Source organism: Oncorhynchus masou, chromosome 19 (assembly GCF_036934945.1).
Source record: "Oncorhynchus masou masou isolate Uvic2021 chromosome 19, UVic_Omas_1.1, whole genome shotgun sequence".
Classification (NCBI taxonomy): Eukaryota; Metazoa; Chordata; class Actinopteri; order Salmoniformes; family Salmonidae; genus Oncorhynchus; species Oncorhynchus masou.
Window position 1 is genome coordinate 30,627,308 of NC_088230.1, and position 19,039 is coordinate 30,646,346.

Sequence of the window (19,039 nt, forward strand, 5' to 3'; positions counted from 1 at the left end):
TTCTACCCAGGACTACCTTAGACATAAATATTCTACCCAGGTCTACCTTAGACATAAATATTCTACCCAGGTCTACCTTAGACATACATATTCTACACAGGTCTACCTTAGACATAAATATTCTAACCAGGTCTACCTTAGACATAAATATTCTACCCATGTCTACCTTAGACGTAAATATTCTACCCAGGTCTACCTTAGACATAAATATTCTAACCAGGTCTACCTTAGACATAAATATTCTACCCAGGTCTACCTTAGACATTTGTTTTATTCTATTATACTGATTCAGTCATTTTTAAAATTCCTTTATCTAGTATGATAAGTCAGTGCCTGTGCATCCCTTCTCTGTCCCTCCTCTCTCTCTATCCCTCCATTCTCTGTCCCGCCATCCTCTGTCCATCCTCTCTCTCTATCCCTCCATCCTCCGTCCCTCCTCTTTCTCTATCCCTCCATCCTCTATCCCCCTCTCTTTCTATCCCTCCCTCCTCTGTCCCTCCTCTCTTTCTATCCCTCCATCCTCTATCCCCCTCTCTCTCTATCCCTCCATCCTCTGTCCCTCCACTCTTTCTATCCCTCCATCCTCTGTCCCTTCTCTCTCTCTCTCTATCCCTCCCTCCTCTGTCCCTCCTCTCTTTCTATCCCTCCATCCTCTATCCCTCCTCTCTCTATATCCCTCCATCCTCTGTCCCTCCTCTCTCTCTATCCCTCCATCCTCTGTCCCTCCTCTCTCTCTATCCCTCCCTCCTCTGTCCCTCCTCTCTTTCTATCCCTCCATCCTCTATCCCTCCTCTCTCTATATCCCTCCATCCTCTGTCCCTCCTCTCTCTCTATCCCTCCATCCTCTGTCCCTCCTCTCTCTCTATCCCTCCCTCTTCTGTCCCTCCTCTCTTTCTATCCCTCTCGCCTCTGTCCCTCCTCTCTTTCTATCCCTCCATCCTCTATCCCTCCATCCTCTGTCCCCCCTCTCTCTATATCCCTCCATCCTCTGTCCCTTCTCTCTCTCTATCCCTCCCTCCTCTGTCCCTCCTCTCTCTCTATCCCTCCATCATCTATCCCCCTCTCTCTCTATCCCTCCATCCTCTGTCCCTCCTCTCTCTCTCTATCCCTTCATCCTCTGTCCCTCCTCTCTCTATCCCTCCATCCTCGATCCCCCTCTCTTTCTATCCCTCCATCCTCTGTCCCTCTTCTCTCTCTATCCCTCCATCCTCTATCCCCCTCTCTTTCTATCCCTCCATCATCTATCCCCCTCTCTCTCTATCCCTCCATCCTCTATCCCTCCTCTCTCTCTCTATCCCTCCATACTATATCCCTTCTCTTTCTATCCCTCCATCATCTATCCCTCCTCTCTCTCTATCCTTCCATACTCTATCCCTCCTCTCTCTCTATCCCTCCATCCTCTATCCCTCCTCTCTCTCTATCCCTCCATCCTCTATCCCTCCTCTCTCTCTATCCCTCCATCCTCTATCCCTCCTCTCTCTCTATCCCTCCATCCTCTATCCCCCCTCTCTTTCTCTACAGATGATTGGGAGCCAGCAGCACCTGCAGAAAGACTTCTTCCTTTACAATGCCTCCAAGGCCAAATGCAAGTCCTACATCAACCTGCGTGAGGTGAGCGAGCGATTCTGCCTGCCCCCCGGGGAGTACGTGATCATCCCTTCGACCTTTGACCCCCACGAGGAGGGAGAGTTTATCCTCAGAGTCTTCTCCGAGAAGAACAGCACCTCAGAGTGAGTGACTGGGAGTGGAGGGAGAGAGGGGCTGCTATGGTAGAGGGGTTAGGGGAGAGAGAGAGGGGCTGCTATGGTAGAGGGGTTAGGGGAGAGAGAGAGGGGCAGCTATGGTAGAGGAGTTAGAGGAGAGAGAGAGAGAGGGGCTGCTATGGTAGAGGGGTTAGGGGAGAGAGAGAGGGGCTGCTATGGTAGAGGGGTTAGGGGAGAGAGACAGGGGCTGCCATGGTAGAGGGGTTAGGGGAGAGAGAGAGAGAGAGAGAGAGAGAGAGAGAGAGAGAGAGAGAGAGAGAGAGAGAGAGAGAGAGAGAGAGGGGGGGGCTGGGCTGCTATGGTGGCGGGGTATTTCAGTGTGTTGGTGTTTCTATGAATGAGTGTGTGGATGAATTTGTTTCTGTGGATGGCCATTTATGTATGTGTGTGTGTGTGTGTGTGTGTGTGTGGGTGGCATGCCAGTCAAGGGTGACAGAAAAAAAGGAAGCTTCCATGCCTTTGATCTTGTGCCTTCGATGGTGATGTGTAATGTCTGTCTGTTCTCTTTCAGGGAAACCGAAAATACAATTAGGTCAGACCAAATAGAGGTTAGTAAATGGACTTGCGTCTCTCTCTCCTTTCTCTCTGACTTGCCACTGGCATTAAACAAAGCATGTGTGTCCATGTATGCTGATGATTCAACCATGTACGCGTCAGCAACCACAGCTAATGAAGTCACTGAAACCCTTAAGGAGTTGCAGTCTATTTTGGAATGGGTGGCCAGTAATTAATTGGTCCTGAACATCTCTAAAAGTAATAGTATTGTATTTGGTACAAATCATTCCCTAAGTTCTAAGTTCTAGACCTGAGCTGAATCTGGTAATGAATGGTGTGGCTGTTGATCAAGTTAAGGAAACTAAATTACTTGGTGTTACCATAGATTGCAAACTGTCATGGTCAAAACATATTGATTCAATGGTTGTAAAGAAGGGGAGAGGTCTGTCCATGATAAAGAGATGCTCTGCTTTTTTGACACCACACTCCACAAAGTAAGTCCTGCAGACTCTAGTTAAGTCGAATCTTGATTATTGTCCGGTCATGTGGTCAAGTACTGCAAAGAAAGACCTAGTTAAGCTGCAGCTGCCCAGAACAGAGCGTCACATCTTGCTCTTCATTGTAATCAGAGGGCTAATATTAATACTATGCATGCCAGTCTCTCTTGGCTAAGAGTTGATTAAAGAATGACTGTGTCACTTCTTGTTTTTATAAGAAACATTAATGAGTTGGAAATTCCAAATTGTTTGCATAGTCAACTTACACACAGCACTGATACACACACTTACCCCACCAGACCTGCCACCAGGGGTCTTTTCACAGTGCCCAGGTCCAGAACACACTTACCCCACCTGACCTGCCACCAGGGGTCTTTTCACAGTCCCCAGGTCCAGAACACACTTACCCCACCAGACCTGCCACCAGGGGTCTTTTCACTGTGTCCAGGTCCAGAACATATTCAAGGAAACGTACAGTATAATACAGAGCCATGAGTGCATGGAACTCCCTTCCATCTTATATAGAGCAAGTGAACAGCAAACCCGGTTTCAAAAAACAAATAAAGCAACACTACACGGCACAACGCCTCTTTCTCATGTGACCTACTAGTTGTGTGTATGTACTGACATGTATGTGGAACTGATAGATGCACACACACACTACATGTTCATGTTTTTAAATTGTAAAGTGTTTTGTCTGTAATGTCTTTTTCGTGTGTCGGACCCCAGTAAAACTAGCTGTTGCCATTGGCGTCGGCTGATGGGGATCCTAATAAATCAAATCAAATCAACCTGTTGTCCATATGCACCTGTTCATGTCTGTATGTCTGCGTCTTTGTCCTCCGCCTACAATTAATACATCACTCAAACTTGAATGAAAAATATAGTCCCACTACTGACAATCTCTCTCTCTCCATCTTCCCCTCTCTTTTTCTCTCTCTCCCTCTCTCTCTCTCTCTCCCCATCTTCCCCTCTCTCTCTCTCTCTCTCTCTCTCTCTCCCCTCCCCCTCTCTCTTTCTCCCCTCCCCCTCCCATCTCTCTCTCTCTCTCGCTCCCCTTCTCTCTCTCTCTCTCTCTCTCTCCCCTTCTCTCTCTCTCTCTCTCTCCCCTTCTCGCTCTCCCTCCCCTTCTCTCTTTCTCTCTCTCTCTCCCCTCTCTCTCTCTCTCTCTCTCTCTCTCTCTCTCTCTCTCCCCTTCTCTCTCTCCCCTTCTCTCTCTCTCTCCCCTTCTCTCTCTCTCTCTCTCCCCTTCTCTCTCTCTCTCTCTCTCTCTCTCCCCTTCTCTCTCTCTCTCTCTCTCTCTCTCCCTCCCCTTCTCTCTCTCTCTCTCTCTCTCTCCCTCATTACTATTACTGAACAGGGTTTGATGGTTCATTGTTCATTTCAATGTTAACTTCTCCATTTCATTTTTATGTTTATTGTCCATTTCTTCCTCACGCCGACAGCAAGGCAAAAACAGGACAAAGAAAGGAAAGGTACAGTGTGTGCGTCATCATCATAGTTTCTTTTGATTTACCCAAATTATGACGAGACATTGAATATTGGATGTTTTTCATGATATCCTCTTTCACTTCTCGCAAGATTAAATAAATTACCATTGCTACCAGTGTCATTTCACATGTAGACTTGAAGCCAATTGAACATTAGCCCGGTGGCCCCTGATCTCTTCGAGCTGTGAAGCCCAACTCCTACGGCCATTACTATACCAAACACAGGAGTTGCCTATACAGCACAAACAGAAAGGGATCCAGGCTAATGGAAATGTTGTTTTACGTCCAGTGAGTTTACTGTCATTTTCTTCTTCTATTCTGTCTTTCACCTCTACCACCAATCATATCTAACCCCTGTGTCACATGTCCACCTCTACCACCAATCATCTCTAACCACTGTGTGTCACTTCAACTACCCCCTCCCACCATCCACCCCACCACCGTCTACCCCTCCCCCCCCCTTCCCCCCCATTACCACCACCGTCCACCCCACCACTACCACCCCACCCCACCACTACCACCCCCACCCCACCATCCACCCCATCACTACCATTCTGCCACCATCCACCCAAACATTACCACCCCACCCCCACCATCCACCCGACCCCCAGCCCATCGTGTTTGTATCAGACAGAGCGAAGGCCAACAAGGAGATTGAGCAAGATGACATCGAGGTTCAGAAGGAGAAGAAAGAGAAAGTCAAGGTTGTTCTCCTTTGAGAGAGGAGGGGGGCAGAGGGGAGGGTTATTCTCCTTTGAGAGAGTAGGGGTGCAGAGAGGAGGGGGGCAGAGGGGAGGGGTATTCTCCTTTGAGAGAGGAGGGGGGCAGAGGGAAGGGGTATTCTTCTTTGAGAGAGGAGGGGGCAGAGGGGAGAGGTATTCTCCTTTGAGAGAGGAGGGGGCAGAGGGGAGGGGTATTCTCCTTTGAGAGAGGAAGGGGGCAGAGGGGAGGGGTATTCTCCTTTGAGAGAGGAGGGGGGCAGAGGGGAGGGGTATTCTCCTTTGAGAGAGGAGGGGGGCAGAGGGGAGGGGTATTCTCCTTTGAGAGAGGAGGGGGGCAGAGGGGAGGGCTATTCTCCTTTGAGAGAGGAGGGGGGCAGAGGGGAGAGGTATTCTCCTTTGAGAGAGGAGGGGGGCAGAGGGGAGGGGTGTTTGTGGTGAAACCTATTGTGAAGGCATGTGTTTGTCAAGGTGGCCAGGACAGGGAGGGGATTGGGGGGCAAATGTTTAAATTGGGTGGGAATTTGCATAATAATAAGAGTCTAGTAGCATCAGTTGTGATGTGTGTGTAGCATGAATGTATATGTGTGTAGGTGTGTGTTTATGCGTGTGCACGCACCCAAACCATGCCAATGAAGTTGCACTTGACACAATTCCACCTGTAGGTGTTTTACACCATTTTGCATTCTCCAATGTAGCCATTAGCACAGTGTAACCTCTGACCTACTAAAATACGGGGTCAGTGACAGGGCTGAAACCAAATCTACCCCAGGCCACATAGCATCTTCTGTCCTGACCAGGGAGAGACTTCCGGACACCCCCACTGATCCACAATCAGCTCTAAAAGGTCAACATATCTCCAGTAACAATGCACCTGTTCTCAGAACTGTGTATTTACATATCATATCTGCTGTTGTTTGGTTGCCATGGTTCCTCATCTGGTGGAAAGGGGTAATGAATAAACAAATGATAGACGTTTAGGGCAGATTTTACTTTTGCCATTTGTCTATGGATGTCCACAATGCAATCAAAATTAGCATGGCTTTGTGTAGTGCATGTTGGGATATACAGTGCCTTGCGAAAGTATTCGGCCCCCTTGAACTTTGCAACCTTTTGCCACATTTCAGGCTTCAAACAGATATAAGATATAAAACTGTATTTTTTTGTGAAGAATCAACAACAAGTGGGACACAATCATGAAGAGGAACGACATTTATTGGATATTTCAAACTTTTTTAACAAATTAAAAACTGAAAAATTGGGCGTGCAAAATTATTCAGCCCCTTTACTTTCAGTGCAGCAAACTCTCTCCAGAAGTTCAGTGAGGATCTCTCAATGATCCAATGTTGACCTAAATGACTAATGATGATAAATACAATCCACCTGTGTGTAATCAAGTCTCCGTATAAATGAACCTGCACTGTGATAGTCTCAGAGGTCTGTTAAAAGCGCAGAGAGCATCATGAAGAACAAGGAACACACCAGGCAGGTCCGAGATACTGTTGTGAAGAGGTTTAAAGCCGGATTTGGATACAAAAAGATTTCCCAAGCTTTAAACATCCCAAGGAGCACTGTGCAAGCGATAATATTGAAATGGAAGGAGTATCAGACCACTGCAAATCTACCAAGACCTGACCATCCCTATAAACTTTCAGCTCATACAAGGAGAAGACTGATCAGAGATGCAGCCAAGAGGCCCATGATCACTCTGGATGAACTGCAGAGATCTACAGCTGAGGTGGGAGACTCTGTCCATAGGACAACAATCAGTCATATATTGCACAAATCTGGCCTTTATGGAAGTGGCAAGAAGAAAGCCATTTCTTAAAGATATCCATAAAAAGTGTAGTTTAAAGTTTGCCACAAGCCACCTGGGAGACACACCAAACATGTGGAAGAAGGTGCTCTGGTCAGATGAAACCAAAATTGAACTTTTTGGCAACAATGCAAAACGTTATGTTTGGCGTAAAAGCAATACAGCTCATCACCCTGAACACACCATCCCCACTGTCAAACATGGTGGGGGCAGCATCATGGTTTGGGCCTGCTTTTCTTCAGCAGGGACAGCGAAGATGGTTAAAATTGATGGGAAGATGGATGGAGCCAAATACAGGACCATTCTGGAAGAAAACCTGATGGAGTCTGCAAAAGACCTGAGACTGGGACGGAGATTTGTCTTCCAACAAGACAATGATCCAAAACATAAAGCAAAATCTACAATGGAATGGTTCACAAATAAACATATCCAGGTGTTAGAATGGCCAAGTCAAAGTCCAGACCTGAATCCAATCGAAAATCTGTGGAAAGAAATGAAAACTGCTGTTCACAAATGCTCTCCATCCAACCTCACTGAGCTCGAGCTGTTTTGCAAGGAGGAATGGGAAAAAATTTCAGTCTCTTGATGTGCAAAACGGATAGAGACATACCCCAAGCGACTTACAGCTGTAATCGCAGCAAAAGGTGGCGCTACAAAGTATTAACTTAATAAGGGGGCTGAATAATTTTGCACACCCAATTTTTCAGTTTTTGATTTGTTAAAAAAGTTTGAAATATCCAATAAATGTTGTTCCACTTCATGATTGTGTCCCACTTGTTGTTGAGTCTTCACAAAAAAATACAGTTTTATATCTTTATGTTAGAAGCCTGAAATGTGGCAAAAGGTTGCAAAGTTCAAGGGGGCCGAATACTTTCGCAAGGCACTGTACCACTTTTTAAACCAGCCTGAAACCTGATAACATCATGCCTTCACTTCCATCGATCTTCTCTAAACGTTTCTTTCTTTCACTTTCCCAATCAGCCAAAACCACAGCAACCGGATGAGGAGAGCGGAGAACACAAAATGTTCAGGGCCATTTACCAGCAGATTGCTGGGGAGGTGAGTGATGGTGTGACACCCGAGGGGGCGATAAGGATAGGTTATACTGAGGGGTCTACATGCACACAAGCTCAAAGGAGATATGTCCCCTCTCTAGGACATGCAGATCTGTGCCAACGAGCTCAAGGTGGTCATGAAAAGGGTACTGGAAAAACGTGAGTGCTGTCATGATCCCTCATTTTTAATGCCAGACCCTCCCTCTTCCCTTGTGCCCACTATGTCCATCAGTGGAGGCTGCTGAGGGGAGGACGGCTCATAATAATGGCTGGAATGGAGCGAATAGAATGGCATCAAAGACAGGGAAACCATGGAAACCATGTGTTTGACATATTTTATACGATTCCACCTATTCCGCTCCAGCCATTACCACGAGTCTGTCCTCCCTCAGTTAAGGTGCCACCAACCTCCTGTGATGTCCACCTGTCATGTCCTTTTTGTAGACTTGTTACGTAGTGTCCACTCTGTAGTATGCACTTGTCTTCCAAATGATATTTTTCTCCACAGATAATGACATGAAGACGGACGGCTTCAGCTTAGAGAGTTGCCGGAGCATGATCGCTTTGATGGATGTATCCTCCCATATGATTAATACTGGAACTCTATTTGAACGTTTCTAATACCATCTCGGGTCTACGACTCTGGTTGCCTGTCTATGTAAACACAGAGCAAACAACAATATTAAAAGGTACGGACGGATACAAAAGCAGTACTTCAAAAAACATATACAATTCTATGAAATGCTGTTCTTCACACCAGAGGAGGCTGGTGGGAGGAGCTATAGGAGGACAGGCTCATTGTAATAAAGCTGGAATGGAATTAATGGAAGGTATCATACACATCAAACATGGAACCACATAAATGGACTCTGCTCCATTAATTCCATTCCCGTCAATACAATGAGCCCATCCTCCTATAGCTCCTCCCACCAGCCTCCACTACTTCACATGGTAAAATATTGCCTGGTGTTTCTTCCTTAACTACTTCTCAGACGGACGGCACAGGAAAACTGAACCTGCAGGAGTTCAAACACCTGTGGAGTAAGATCAAAGCCTGGCAGGTAGGATGCTTCTGTCCATAACTCTCCAGAGCCTGATGGTTTAAGGAGAAAACTTCCCCTTAAATCGCATTTACCCGTAGTCTCCCGTTGCCATCACTATGAAGTGAAATGTTGACTTAAATGGAAGTTAGGATGAAGGAGTCTTCTGCATTTTTTTTGTTAAGAGCCCCCGACGCTCAAACGGAACATTAGCATGCATCGCTTGCAATATGGTTTTGGAAGCATAAGGACCTTATCTTTCATGTCAGCAAGAAAAAAGATTAAAAAGATTAAAAAGTGTTAAATTGAAACCCACCTTGATAGGATTAGTGTTCCCACATGGCCATATCTCCATGTTACAGCGCTTGTTTACAGAAAACAGACGGAAGACAAGAGTTGACCACCTGTGCGAATTAGCTATCTAGCATGCTCCGAACACCTGTGTGAATTAGCTATCTAGCATGCTCCGAACACCTGTGTGAATTAGCTATCTAGCATGCTCCGAACACCTGTGTGAATTAGCTATCTAGCATGCTCCGAACACCTGTGTGAATTAGCTATCTAGCATGCTCCGAACACCTGTGCGTAAGTGTAACTCAGGAAGAGTAGCGGAAGTGTAATTTCATCAGATAGAGGCGCCTACTGTATAGCTGTATGGATCTTTGCTTAACTACCTTATCTTAACCTATCTGTAACTGCTACAGTGTAGTTTAGTAGGATGAAGGCTCTATAGCTGTATGGATCTGTGACTGCTACAGTGTAGTTTAGTAGTATGAAGGCTCTATAGCTGTATGGATCTGTAACCGCTACAGTGTAGTTTAGTAGGATGAAGGCTCTATAGCTGTATGGATCTGTAACTGCTCCAGTGTAGTTTAGTAGGATGAAGGCTCTATAGCTGTATGGATCTGTAACTGCTCCAGTGTAGTTTAGTAGGATGAAGGCTCTATAGCTGTATGGATCTGTAACTGCTACAGTGTAGTTTAGTAGGATGGAGGCTCTATACAGTGGGGCAAAAAGGTATTTAGTCAGCCACCAATTGTGCAAGTTCTCCCACTTAAAAAGATAAGAGAGGCCTGTACTTTTCATCATAGGTACACTTCAACTATGACAGACAAAATGAGGAAATAATGTCCAGAAAATCACATTGTAGGATTTTTAATGAATTTATTTGCAAATTATGGTGGAAAATAAGTATTTGGTCACCTACAAACAAGCAAGATTTCTGGCTCTCACAGACCTGTAACTTCTTCTTTAAGAGGCTCATCTGTCCTCCACTCGTTACCTGTATTAATGGCACCTGTTTGAACTTTTTATCAGTATAAAAGACACCTGTCCACAACCTCAAACAGTCACACTCCAAACTCCACTATGGCCAAGACCAAAGAGCTGTCAAAGGACACCAGAAACAAAATTGTAGACCTGCACCAGGCTGGGAAGACTGAATCTGCAATAGGTAAGCAGCTTGGTTTGAAGAAATCAACTGTGGGAGCAATTATTAGGAAATGGAAGACATACAAGACCACTGATAATCTCCCTCGATTGGGGGCTCCACGCAAGATCTCGCCCCGTGGGCTCAAAATGATCACAAGAACGGTGAGCAAAAATTCCAGAACCACACGGGGGGACCTAGTGAATGATCTGCAGAGAGCTGGGACCAAAGTAACAAAGCCTACCATCAGCAAGGGCATTGAAGATGAAACGTGGCTGGGTCTTTCAGCATGACAATGATCCCAAACACACCGCCCGGGCAACGAAGGAGTGGCTTTGTGAGAAGCATTTCAAGGTCCTGGAGTGGCCTAGCCAGTCTCCAGATCTCAACCCCATAGAAAATCTTTGGAGGGAGTTGAAAGTCCGTGTTGCCCAGCAACAGCCCCAAAACATCACTGCTCTGGAGGAGATCTGCATGGAGGAATGGGACAAAATAACAGCAACAGTGTGTGAAAACCTTGTGAAGACTTACAGAAAACATTTGACCTCTGTCATTGCCAACAAAGGGTATATAACAAAGTATTGAGATAAACTTTTGTTATTGACCAAATACTTATTCTCCACCATAATCTGCAAATAAATTCATAAAAAATCCTACAATGTGATTTTCTGGATTTTTTTTCTAATTTTGTCTGTCATAGTTGAAGTGTACCTATGATGAAAATTACAGGCCTCTCTCATCTTTTTAAGTGGGAGAACCTGCACAATTGGTGGCTGACTAAATACTTTTTTGCCCCACTGTAGCTGTATGGATCTTTAACTGCTACGGGAATTGCATATTTTTTATTTGAAGGATTCTTTCTTGCTGATGAAAGATAAGGGCCATATGTTTTGAAAACCATATCGTAAGCAATGACTATTAAACATTAAAACACAGCGTGGGGATTGTAGTTCACATGAGGTAGTTGTGGGCGAAGGTAATAGCTATAGGGAGAAGGCAGAATGCCACCTAGAGTTTGAGACAGATGGATTCACAGCGATCATCAACAGATAATTTTCAGCCCAATATTGAAATTCATTTAGATTGACCGTTATGTGTTCACTGTGTGCAGCTGATCTTCAAGAAGTATGACAAGGACAAATCCAGCACCATCAGCAGCTTTGAGATGAGGAACGCAGTCAATGATGCAGGTGAGTTCCATGGACAAACTTGTTCAGCCGTTTAGTCCCAGCAGGGCCACGTTCAGTTGCCAAACGTTTTCTAACGTTACAGATAGCAATACCATGAACCGAGCCGACATGATTTATTATTCTACATGTCAGACGCATGGTTGTTCTACATATTTGTATCTGAACGTTCCAAAATGTTTTGTCTTGCTGAACGTGCCTCCAGGTGAATGGACTTAGAAGTCTTCCCAGAGAGCCATGAGTTGATTACTCCTTTAGAGTGCTGACCCGAACCATGGCACACAGTGTTGGCTTAGATATTTTCTTTTCACATTTTCCTTTCCAGCATGGTTCCAATCCAACAGCTATAGTGGATGTTTAACCAGGCCAGTGAAGCTTGGCTTGGCTCAGTACTAGTGTAAAAAGGGTATTATGAACCACACACACAAACCACAGTCAGGTTGAAAGGACATGGGCATGGACCCCCAAATCCTCTAAAAGTTCTACAGCTGCACCATTGAAAGCATCTTGACTGGCTGCATCACAGCTTAGTATGGAAACTGTACCGCACTCGATTACATGGTGCTACAGAGGCTTGTGCAGACAGCCTAGTACATCATTGGGTCCGAGCTCTCTGCCATCCAGGACCTCTATATCAGGCGGTGTGAAAGGAAGGCTCGGACTCCAGCCACCCAAATCATAGACTGGTCTCTCTGCTTCAGAACGACAAGTGCTACTGGTGATTCAAGTCTGACACCAACAGGCTCCTGAACAGCTTCTATCCCCAAGCAATAAGACTGCTAAATAGCTAATAAAATGGCTACATGGGCTATCTGCAATGACCCTTCTATTTATGTTTGCCCTGTCTCTATGCACACGCTACACACTCAATCACACAGACACTCCAGCACACACGCACACACACATTCATACAGACGCTACACATACACACACAATCTTCATATATGCTGCTGCTACTCTGTTGATCATAAACTCAGCAAAAAAAGAAACGTCCCTTTTTCAGGACCCTGTCTTTGAAAGATAATTCGTAAAAATCCAAATAACTTCACAGATCTTCATTGTCAAGGGTTTAAACACAGTTTCCCATGCTTGGTCAATGAACCATAAACAATTTATGAACATGCACCTGTGGAACGGTCGTTAAGACACTAACAGCTTACAGACGGTAGGCAATTAAGGTCAGTTATGAAAAATTAGGACACTAAAAAGGCCTTTCTACTGACTCTGAAAAACACCAAAAGAAAGATGCCCAGGGTCCCTGCTCATCTGCATGAACATGCCTTAGGCATGCTGCAAGGAGGCATGAGGCCTACAGATGTGGCCAGGGCAATAAATTGCAATGTCCGTACTGTGAGACGCCTAAGACAGTGCTACAGGGAGACAGGACGGACAGCTGATCGTCCTCACAGTGGCAGACCACGTGTAACAAAACCTGCACAGGATCGGTACATCCGAACATCACACCTGCAGGACAGGTACAGGATGGTAACAACAACTGCCCGAGTTACACCAGGAACGCACTGTCCCTCCATCAGTGCTCAAGACTGTCCGCAATAGGCTGAGGCTGGACTGAGTGCTTGTAGGCCTGTTGTAAGGCAGGTCCTCACCAGTTAGTCACATGTCTGTGGAACTTGTTCAGTTTATGTCTCAGTTGTTGAAGCTTGTTATGCTCATACACATATTTACACATGTTAAGTTTGCTGAAAATAAAAGCAGTTGACAGTGGGAGGACGTTTCTTTTTTTGCTGAGTCGATATCCTGATGTCACCTTACCCGTATACATACACTATATATATATATATACACAGTGCCTTGCGAAAGTATTCGGCCCCCTTGAACATTGCGACCTTTTGCCACATTTCAGGCTTCAAACATAAAGATATAAAACTGTATTTTTTTGTGAAGAATCAACAACAAGTGGGACACAATCATGAAGTGGAACGACATTTATTGGATATTTCAAACTTTTTTAACAAATCAAAAACTGAAAAATTGGGTGTGCAAAATTATTCAGCCCCCTTAAGTCAATACTTTGTAGCGCCACCTTTTGCTGCGATTACAGCTGTAAGTCGCTTGGGGTATGTCTCTATCAGTTTTGCACATCGAGAGACTGAAATTTTTTCCCATTCCTCCTTCCAAAACAGCTCGAGCTCAGTGAGGTTGGATGGAGAGCATTTGTGAACAGCAGTTTTCAGTTCTTTCCACAGATTCTCGATTGGATTCAGGTCTGGACTTTGACTTGGCCATTCTAACACCTGGGTATGTTTATTTTTGAACCATTCCATTGTAGATTTTGCTTTATGTTTTGGATCATTGTCTTGTTGGAAGACAAATCTCCGTCCCAGTCTCAGGTCTTTTGCAGACTCCATCAGGTTTTCTTCCAAAATGGTCCTGTATTTGGCTCCATCCATCTTCCCATCAATTTTAACCATCTTCCCTGTCCCTGCTGAAGAAAAGCAGGCCCAAACCATGATGCTGCCACCACCATGTTTGACAGTGGGGATGGTGTGTTGTGGTTGATGAGCTGTGTTGCTTTTACGCCAAACATAACGTTTTTCATTGTTACCAAAAAGTTCAATTTTGGTTTCATCTGACCAGAGCACCTTCTTCCACATGTTTGGTGTGTCTCCGAGGTGGCTTGTGGCAAACTTTAAATGACACTTTTTATGGATATCTTTAAGAAATGGCTTTCTTCTTGCCACTCTTCCATTAAGGCCAGATTTGTGCAATATACGACTGATTGTTGTTCTATGGACAGAGTCTCCCACCTCAGCTGTAGATCTCTGCAGTTCATCCAGAGTGATCATGGGCCTCTTGGCTGCATCTCTGATCAGTCTTCTCCTTGTATGAGCTGAAAGTTTAGAGGGACGGCCAGGTCTTGGTAGATTTGCAGTGGTCTGATACTCCTTCCATTTCAATATTATCGCTTGCACAGTGCTCCTTGGGATGTTTAAAGCTTGGGAAATCTTTTTGTATTCAAATCCGGCTTTAAACTTCTTCACAACAGTATCTCGGACCTGCCTGGTGTGTTCCTTGTTCTTCATGATGCTCTCTGCGCTTTTAACGGACCTCTGAGACTATCACAGTGCAGGTGCATTTATACGGAGACTTGATTACACACAGGTGGATTGTATTTATCATCATTAGTCATTTAGGTCAACATTGGATCATTGAGAGATCCTCACTGAACTTCTGGAGAGAGTTTGCTGCACTGAAAGTAAAGGGGCTGAATAATTTTGCACGCCCAATTTTTCAGTTTTTGATTTGTTAAAAAAGTTTGAAATATCCAATAAATGTCGTTCCACTTCATGATTGTGTCCCACTTGTTGTTGATTCTTCACAAAAAAATACAGTTTTATATCTTTGTTTGAAGCCTGAAATGTGGCAAAAGGTCGCAAAGTTCAAGGGGGCCGAATACTTTCGCAAGGCACTGTATATATATAGCAGTATGTGGACACCCCTTCAAATGAGTGGATTCTGCTTTTTAGCCACACTCATTGCTGACAGGTTCATAAAATTGAGCACACAACCATGCAATCTTCATAGACAAACGTTGGTAATTGAATCTCAACCCCCACTAAATGCAAACTGTAAGGTCTCTTATTTACATTCAAACCTTACTGAAGAGCTCAGTGATGTTCAACGTGGCACTGTCATAGGATGCCACCTTTCCAACAAGTCCGTTTGTAAAATTTCTGCCCTGCTAAAGCTGCCCCTGTCAACTGTAAGTGCTGTTATTGTGAAGTGGAAACATCTAGGAGCAACAATGCCACAACATGGTAGGCCACACAAGCTCACAGAACGGCGCCTGGTGCGTAAAAATTGTCTGTCCATTATTTTTATTTTTTTATGCCCATACACTACATAACCAAAAGTATCCCTGCATTGTAAATATGGTACTGGCACTGACCCTAGGAACTTTGACCTTGTATATAGCTTAATTTCTCTTGATCTTTCTATTCTTGTGTATTTTTGTACTGTTGTGGAACTTCTTCACAGGGACATTCAATGTCAAACTTAACTGACAATAAAGGATGATTGATTTAACTGGAGAGGTTCCAGCAAACTTGATGCACCACAGTACACATCAGTCAGGAGCTCTGCTGGGGCAGTCCCGTTAGTTGGCTTATATACTGCTTACACAGACAAGTTATATTTGCATGGTTCATAGGGTTGGTTCCTGTATGTGTTTGGGACCGTCTCATATTTTAACTTATAGAACATATTCAGGACATTCTGCCACATATCTTTACTAAGCACAGGCAGGACCAAGGAGTAATTGTGACACGGATGACAAAATTAACATTTAAGGCTGTCTCTTCACACAATTTTCCATCACAGTTCTTCTTGACTTGTGTATTTTTTTGAGTACTACATACAGTATATTGATTTATTGTATTGTTGGGAAAGAGCATGCAAGGCATTTTACTGTACTTGTGCACATGACAAAATATCTTCCACTGTGGTTACAGCAAATCCTTCATCTTGTATCCATTCCACCCCCCCCCATTCCACTTAGGGTTTCGCTTAAACAACCAGCTGTATGACATCATCACGATGCGCTACGCTGACGAGCACCTCAACATTGACTTTGACAGCTTCATCTGCTGCTTTGTCAGGCTAGAAGGCATGTTCAGTAAGTACACACTGGACTTTGACACCATTTCCTGTTTCGTCAGGCTAGAGGAAATATTCAGTTAGTACACACTGGTTTGATAAATGTAAATTCCACCAGAAAAATCAACAGGCATTCATCTCATTGAATAAGAGTCAGAGATAACAGAAAGATAGGTGGCGGTCACAGGAGGTTGGTGGCAACTTAATTGCAGAGGAAGGACTTGTGGTATTGACCAGAGAGCTATTGGTGGAACGGTATCAAATACATGGTTTCCATGTGTTTATGCCATTCCATTTGCTCCATTCCGGCCATTATTATGAGCCGTCCTCCCATCAGCAGCCTCCATTGATAGAGCTACTGTTTGATCTGTACGAGGTCTCTTTGCAGGGACGTTCCACGCCTTTGACAAAAACGGAGACGGCACAATCAAGCTCAACGTCCTCGAGGTAAAAAGGTCACGTCACGTCCATACAAAGAGGAATTCCCTTCATTAACTCCTGTCCTCTTCTGCTTTCTTTCATCTCGTCATAACCTGTTTTCATCTCCTCTTGTTACAGTGGCTCCAGTTGACCATGTATGCTTAGATCACCCAGCCATCAGAGGAGTCCTGCTCTCTGGTCTACCCTCAGCCATGCTTCTACCAACATCGCTTAGATCACCCAGCCATCAGAGGAGTCCTGCTCTCTGGTCTACCCTCAGCCATGCTTCTACCAACATCGCCTTCCTCTACCTCAGCCAATTCCCCATGTTCTCTCTCTGACAAGACATTGCCATTACTCTCATTCTAGCATAGAAAACAAATTAAATGCAATGGTGATATGTTCTGCAGTCACGCTGCACAAATGATATATCTCACAACGCCGAGAGAAGTGTGTAATGTCTCAAGAAAGTACATTAACGCGATGTAGCGATCTTCTAAGACACACAGGTTGGCTGGAGAGAAAGACCACTTGGAATGTCAACTTTGACTGGTGAGAGGTATCACCCTGGCAGCACCAAGGGACTTGAATGGGGAACCCTTGCTCCAGTACATTTGGCTAGTGCTTTAAACTACAAGCCTTCAAGTGTTATTGCCTGTCCTTAAAGGGAAAGGTTTTAGACCGCCAGCTCACTGTAAATAACATGTTTAGCATTAGTGGATTGAATACATATCATTGCTTAGCTTTACTTCCTGAAGTGTTTCCATTCCCCTTTAAGTCATTGGTGGTAACTACATTACAAGATCAATGTTGTGTTCCTGTAAGTCTCTGTGATAATATCATGTGGATACCTAGATCTCGAGAGACAGTGATGACGTTGTTGGACTGGATTCTTTCAGAAGCATTTTTTTTCTTCTTCCATTAAATTCAAACTTTTACGAATGTGTCCCAGTATGTACAGTATGGGATGAGAGTTGTCGAGTCTTGAACGCTAAACCAAATCTCTTAATGTTGATCCCAGGTTGAATTGTATAATGAATGTTTAGGATTTCAAATAAATATGATGTAAATTAAGCATTGCCACAATTACCCGATAACTTAACTACCCAATAAGGCGGATTGGTTTTCTCCAACAGAACTGAACATTGATGTGAACAACAGTTAGATGGTCTATAATGAACAGGGCTCTAGTCTAACATTGTTCCCACACTTTTTTTAGTTGGTGGGACCAAAAATTATTTTTTTCATGCAGTGTCACACAATAGAATACATTTGAGTAATATTTTAAAGTCATTATAATGTCATTCACAATGCTTTATCAAGGATGTTATTAGAAAAATGTGTTGTTGGGTTGACAATTGCGATGTTTTTATATTTTATGGTCAAAATAGGGCTCCTGAATTTTCAGATGTTTTTGTTCAGGAGAGATGAATTTGCCTTAATCTTTATGTGCGCTAATATTATATATAGGCCTAAAGTTAATTAGTGCTAATTCACCACATGAGGAAGTGGAAACGCAAAACACATTAGCGAGATCGCCAACTCTAATCATAAACTGGATGGTTCGAGCCCTGAATGCTGATTGGCTGACAGCCGTGGTATATCAGACCGTATATCACGGGTATGACAAAACATTTATTTTTACTGCTCTAATTACATTAGTAACCAATTTATAAAAGCAATAAGGCACTTCTGGGGTTTGTGATATATGGCCAATATACCACAGCTAAGGGCTGTGTCCAGGCACTCTTTGTTGCGCTGTGCATAAGAACAGGCCTTAGACGTGGTATATTGGCCATATACCACACCTCCTCGGGCCTTATTGCTGAAATATAACACCTAACTAGCCATGTCTAATAGTAAATATAATGTCCCCCATTTTGTTTTTGCAACTGGGCCCAGTGCACTTGCGATGGCCGATGCACAAGGGCGAGGCTAGCATGCTTAGATGAGTGACACGTGTACAGTGTAAATGGCTAGTTAGAACAGAAACCTGCATGGTGAGCCTACATGGGTTTGAACAGTTATTGAGTGATGGACTATTCACAATACCCATCTCTTACAGCCACCTCTTAAAAATATACATTAAACTAGTGAAAAAGCCAGCCTACGTCACATTAGTGTCCATTTCCCCACTGTGTATCACAGTTGTGGATGACCAAAACTCCATATCAGTCCAGTTGGTCCTAAGTAAGCTCATATAGCCCTCAAGCTCTGGACTTCGAAGCCAATTCCACCGTTTCATTGTTCCCCTCGAATCAGGGACCGATTTAGACCTGGGACACCAGGTGGATGCAGTTAACTCAGGTAGAACAGAAAACCAGCTCTTGACCTCATAGGGTAAGAGTTCAATACCCCGGTCATAGTGTTTCCATCAAATATTCAGAACTCCACTGTGGGGCATTTAAAGCGGCCATATGGTGTATATATATTATGTATTTATTTCACAAGCCTGAGAAACGGGTGGTCCTTTTTAGACATCTAAAAAGTAATGCAGAAATCACACCACCA

General features: G+C 44.2%; 1 protein-coding gene across 1 annotated transcript in view; it reads left to right on the forward strand.

Moving 5' to 3' along the window:
• capn3b (calpain 3b) overlaps positions 1-17,614 on the forward strand; it is a 34,954-nt gene extending 17,340 nt beyond the window's left edge. Inside the window, exons 12-23 of the mRNA XM_064925617.1 lie at positions 1,522-1,730; positions 2,275-2,311; positions 4,201-4,230; positions 4,857-4,949; positions 7,762-7,839; positions 7,937-7,994; positions 8,344-8,408; positions 8,828-8,896; positions 11,416-11,494; positions 16,011-16,127; positions 16,497-16,555; positions 16,667-17,614. Of these exons, the coding sequence (XP_064781689.1) occupies positions 1,522-1,730; positions 2,275-2,311; positions 4,201-4,230; positions 4,857-4,949; positions 7,762-7,839; positions 7,937-7,994; positions 8,344-8,408; positions 8,828-8,896; positions 11,416-11,494; positions 16,011-16,127; positions 16,497-16,555; positions 16,667-16,693 (921 nt within the window). The 3' untranslated portion in view covers positions 16,694-17,614. The remainder of the gene's footprint in view (positions 1-1,521; positions 1,731-2,274; positions 2,312-4,200; positions 4,231-4,856; positions 4,950-7,761; positions 7,840-7,936; positions 7,995-8,343; positions 8,409-8,827; positions 8,897-11,415; positions 11,495-16,010; positions 16,128-16,496; positions 16,556-16,666) is intronic.
• The last annotated feature ends 1,425 nt before the right edge of the window (positions 17,615-19,039 follow it).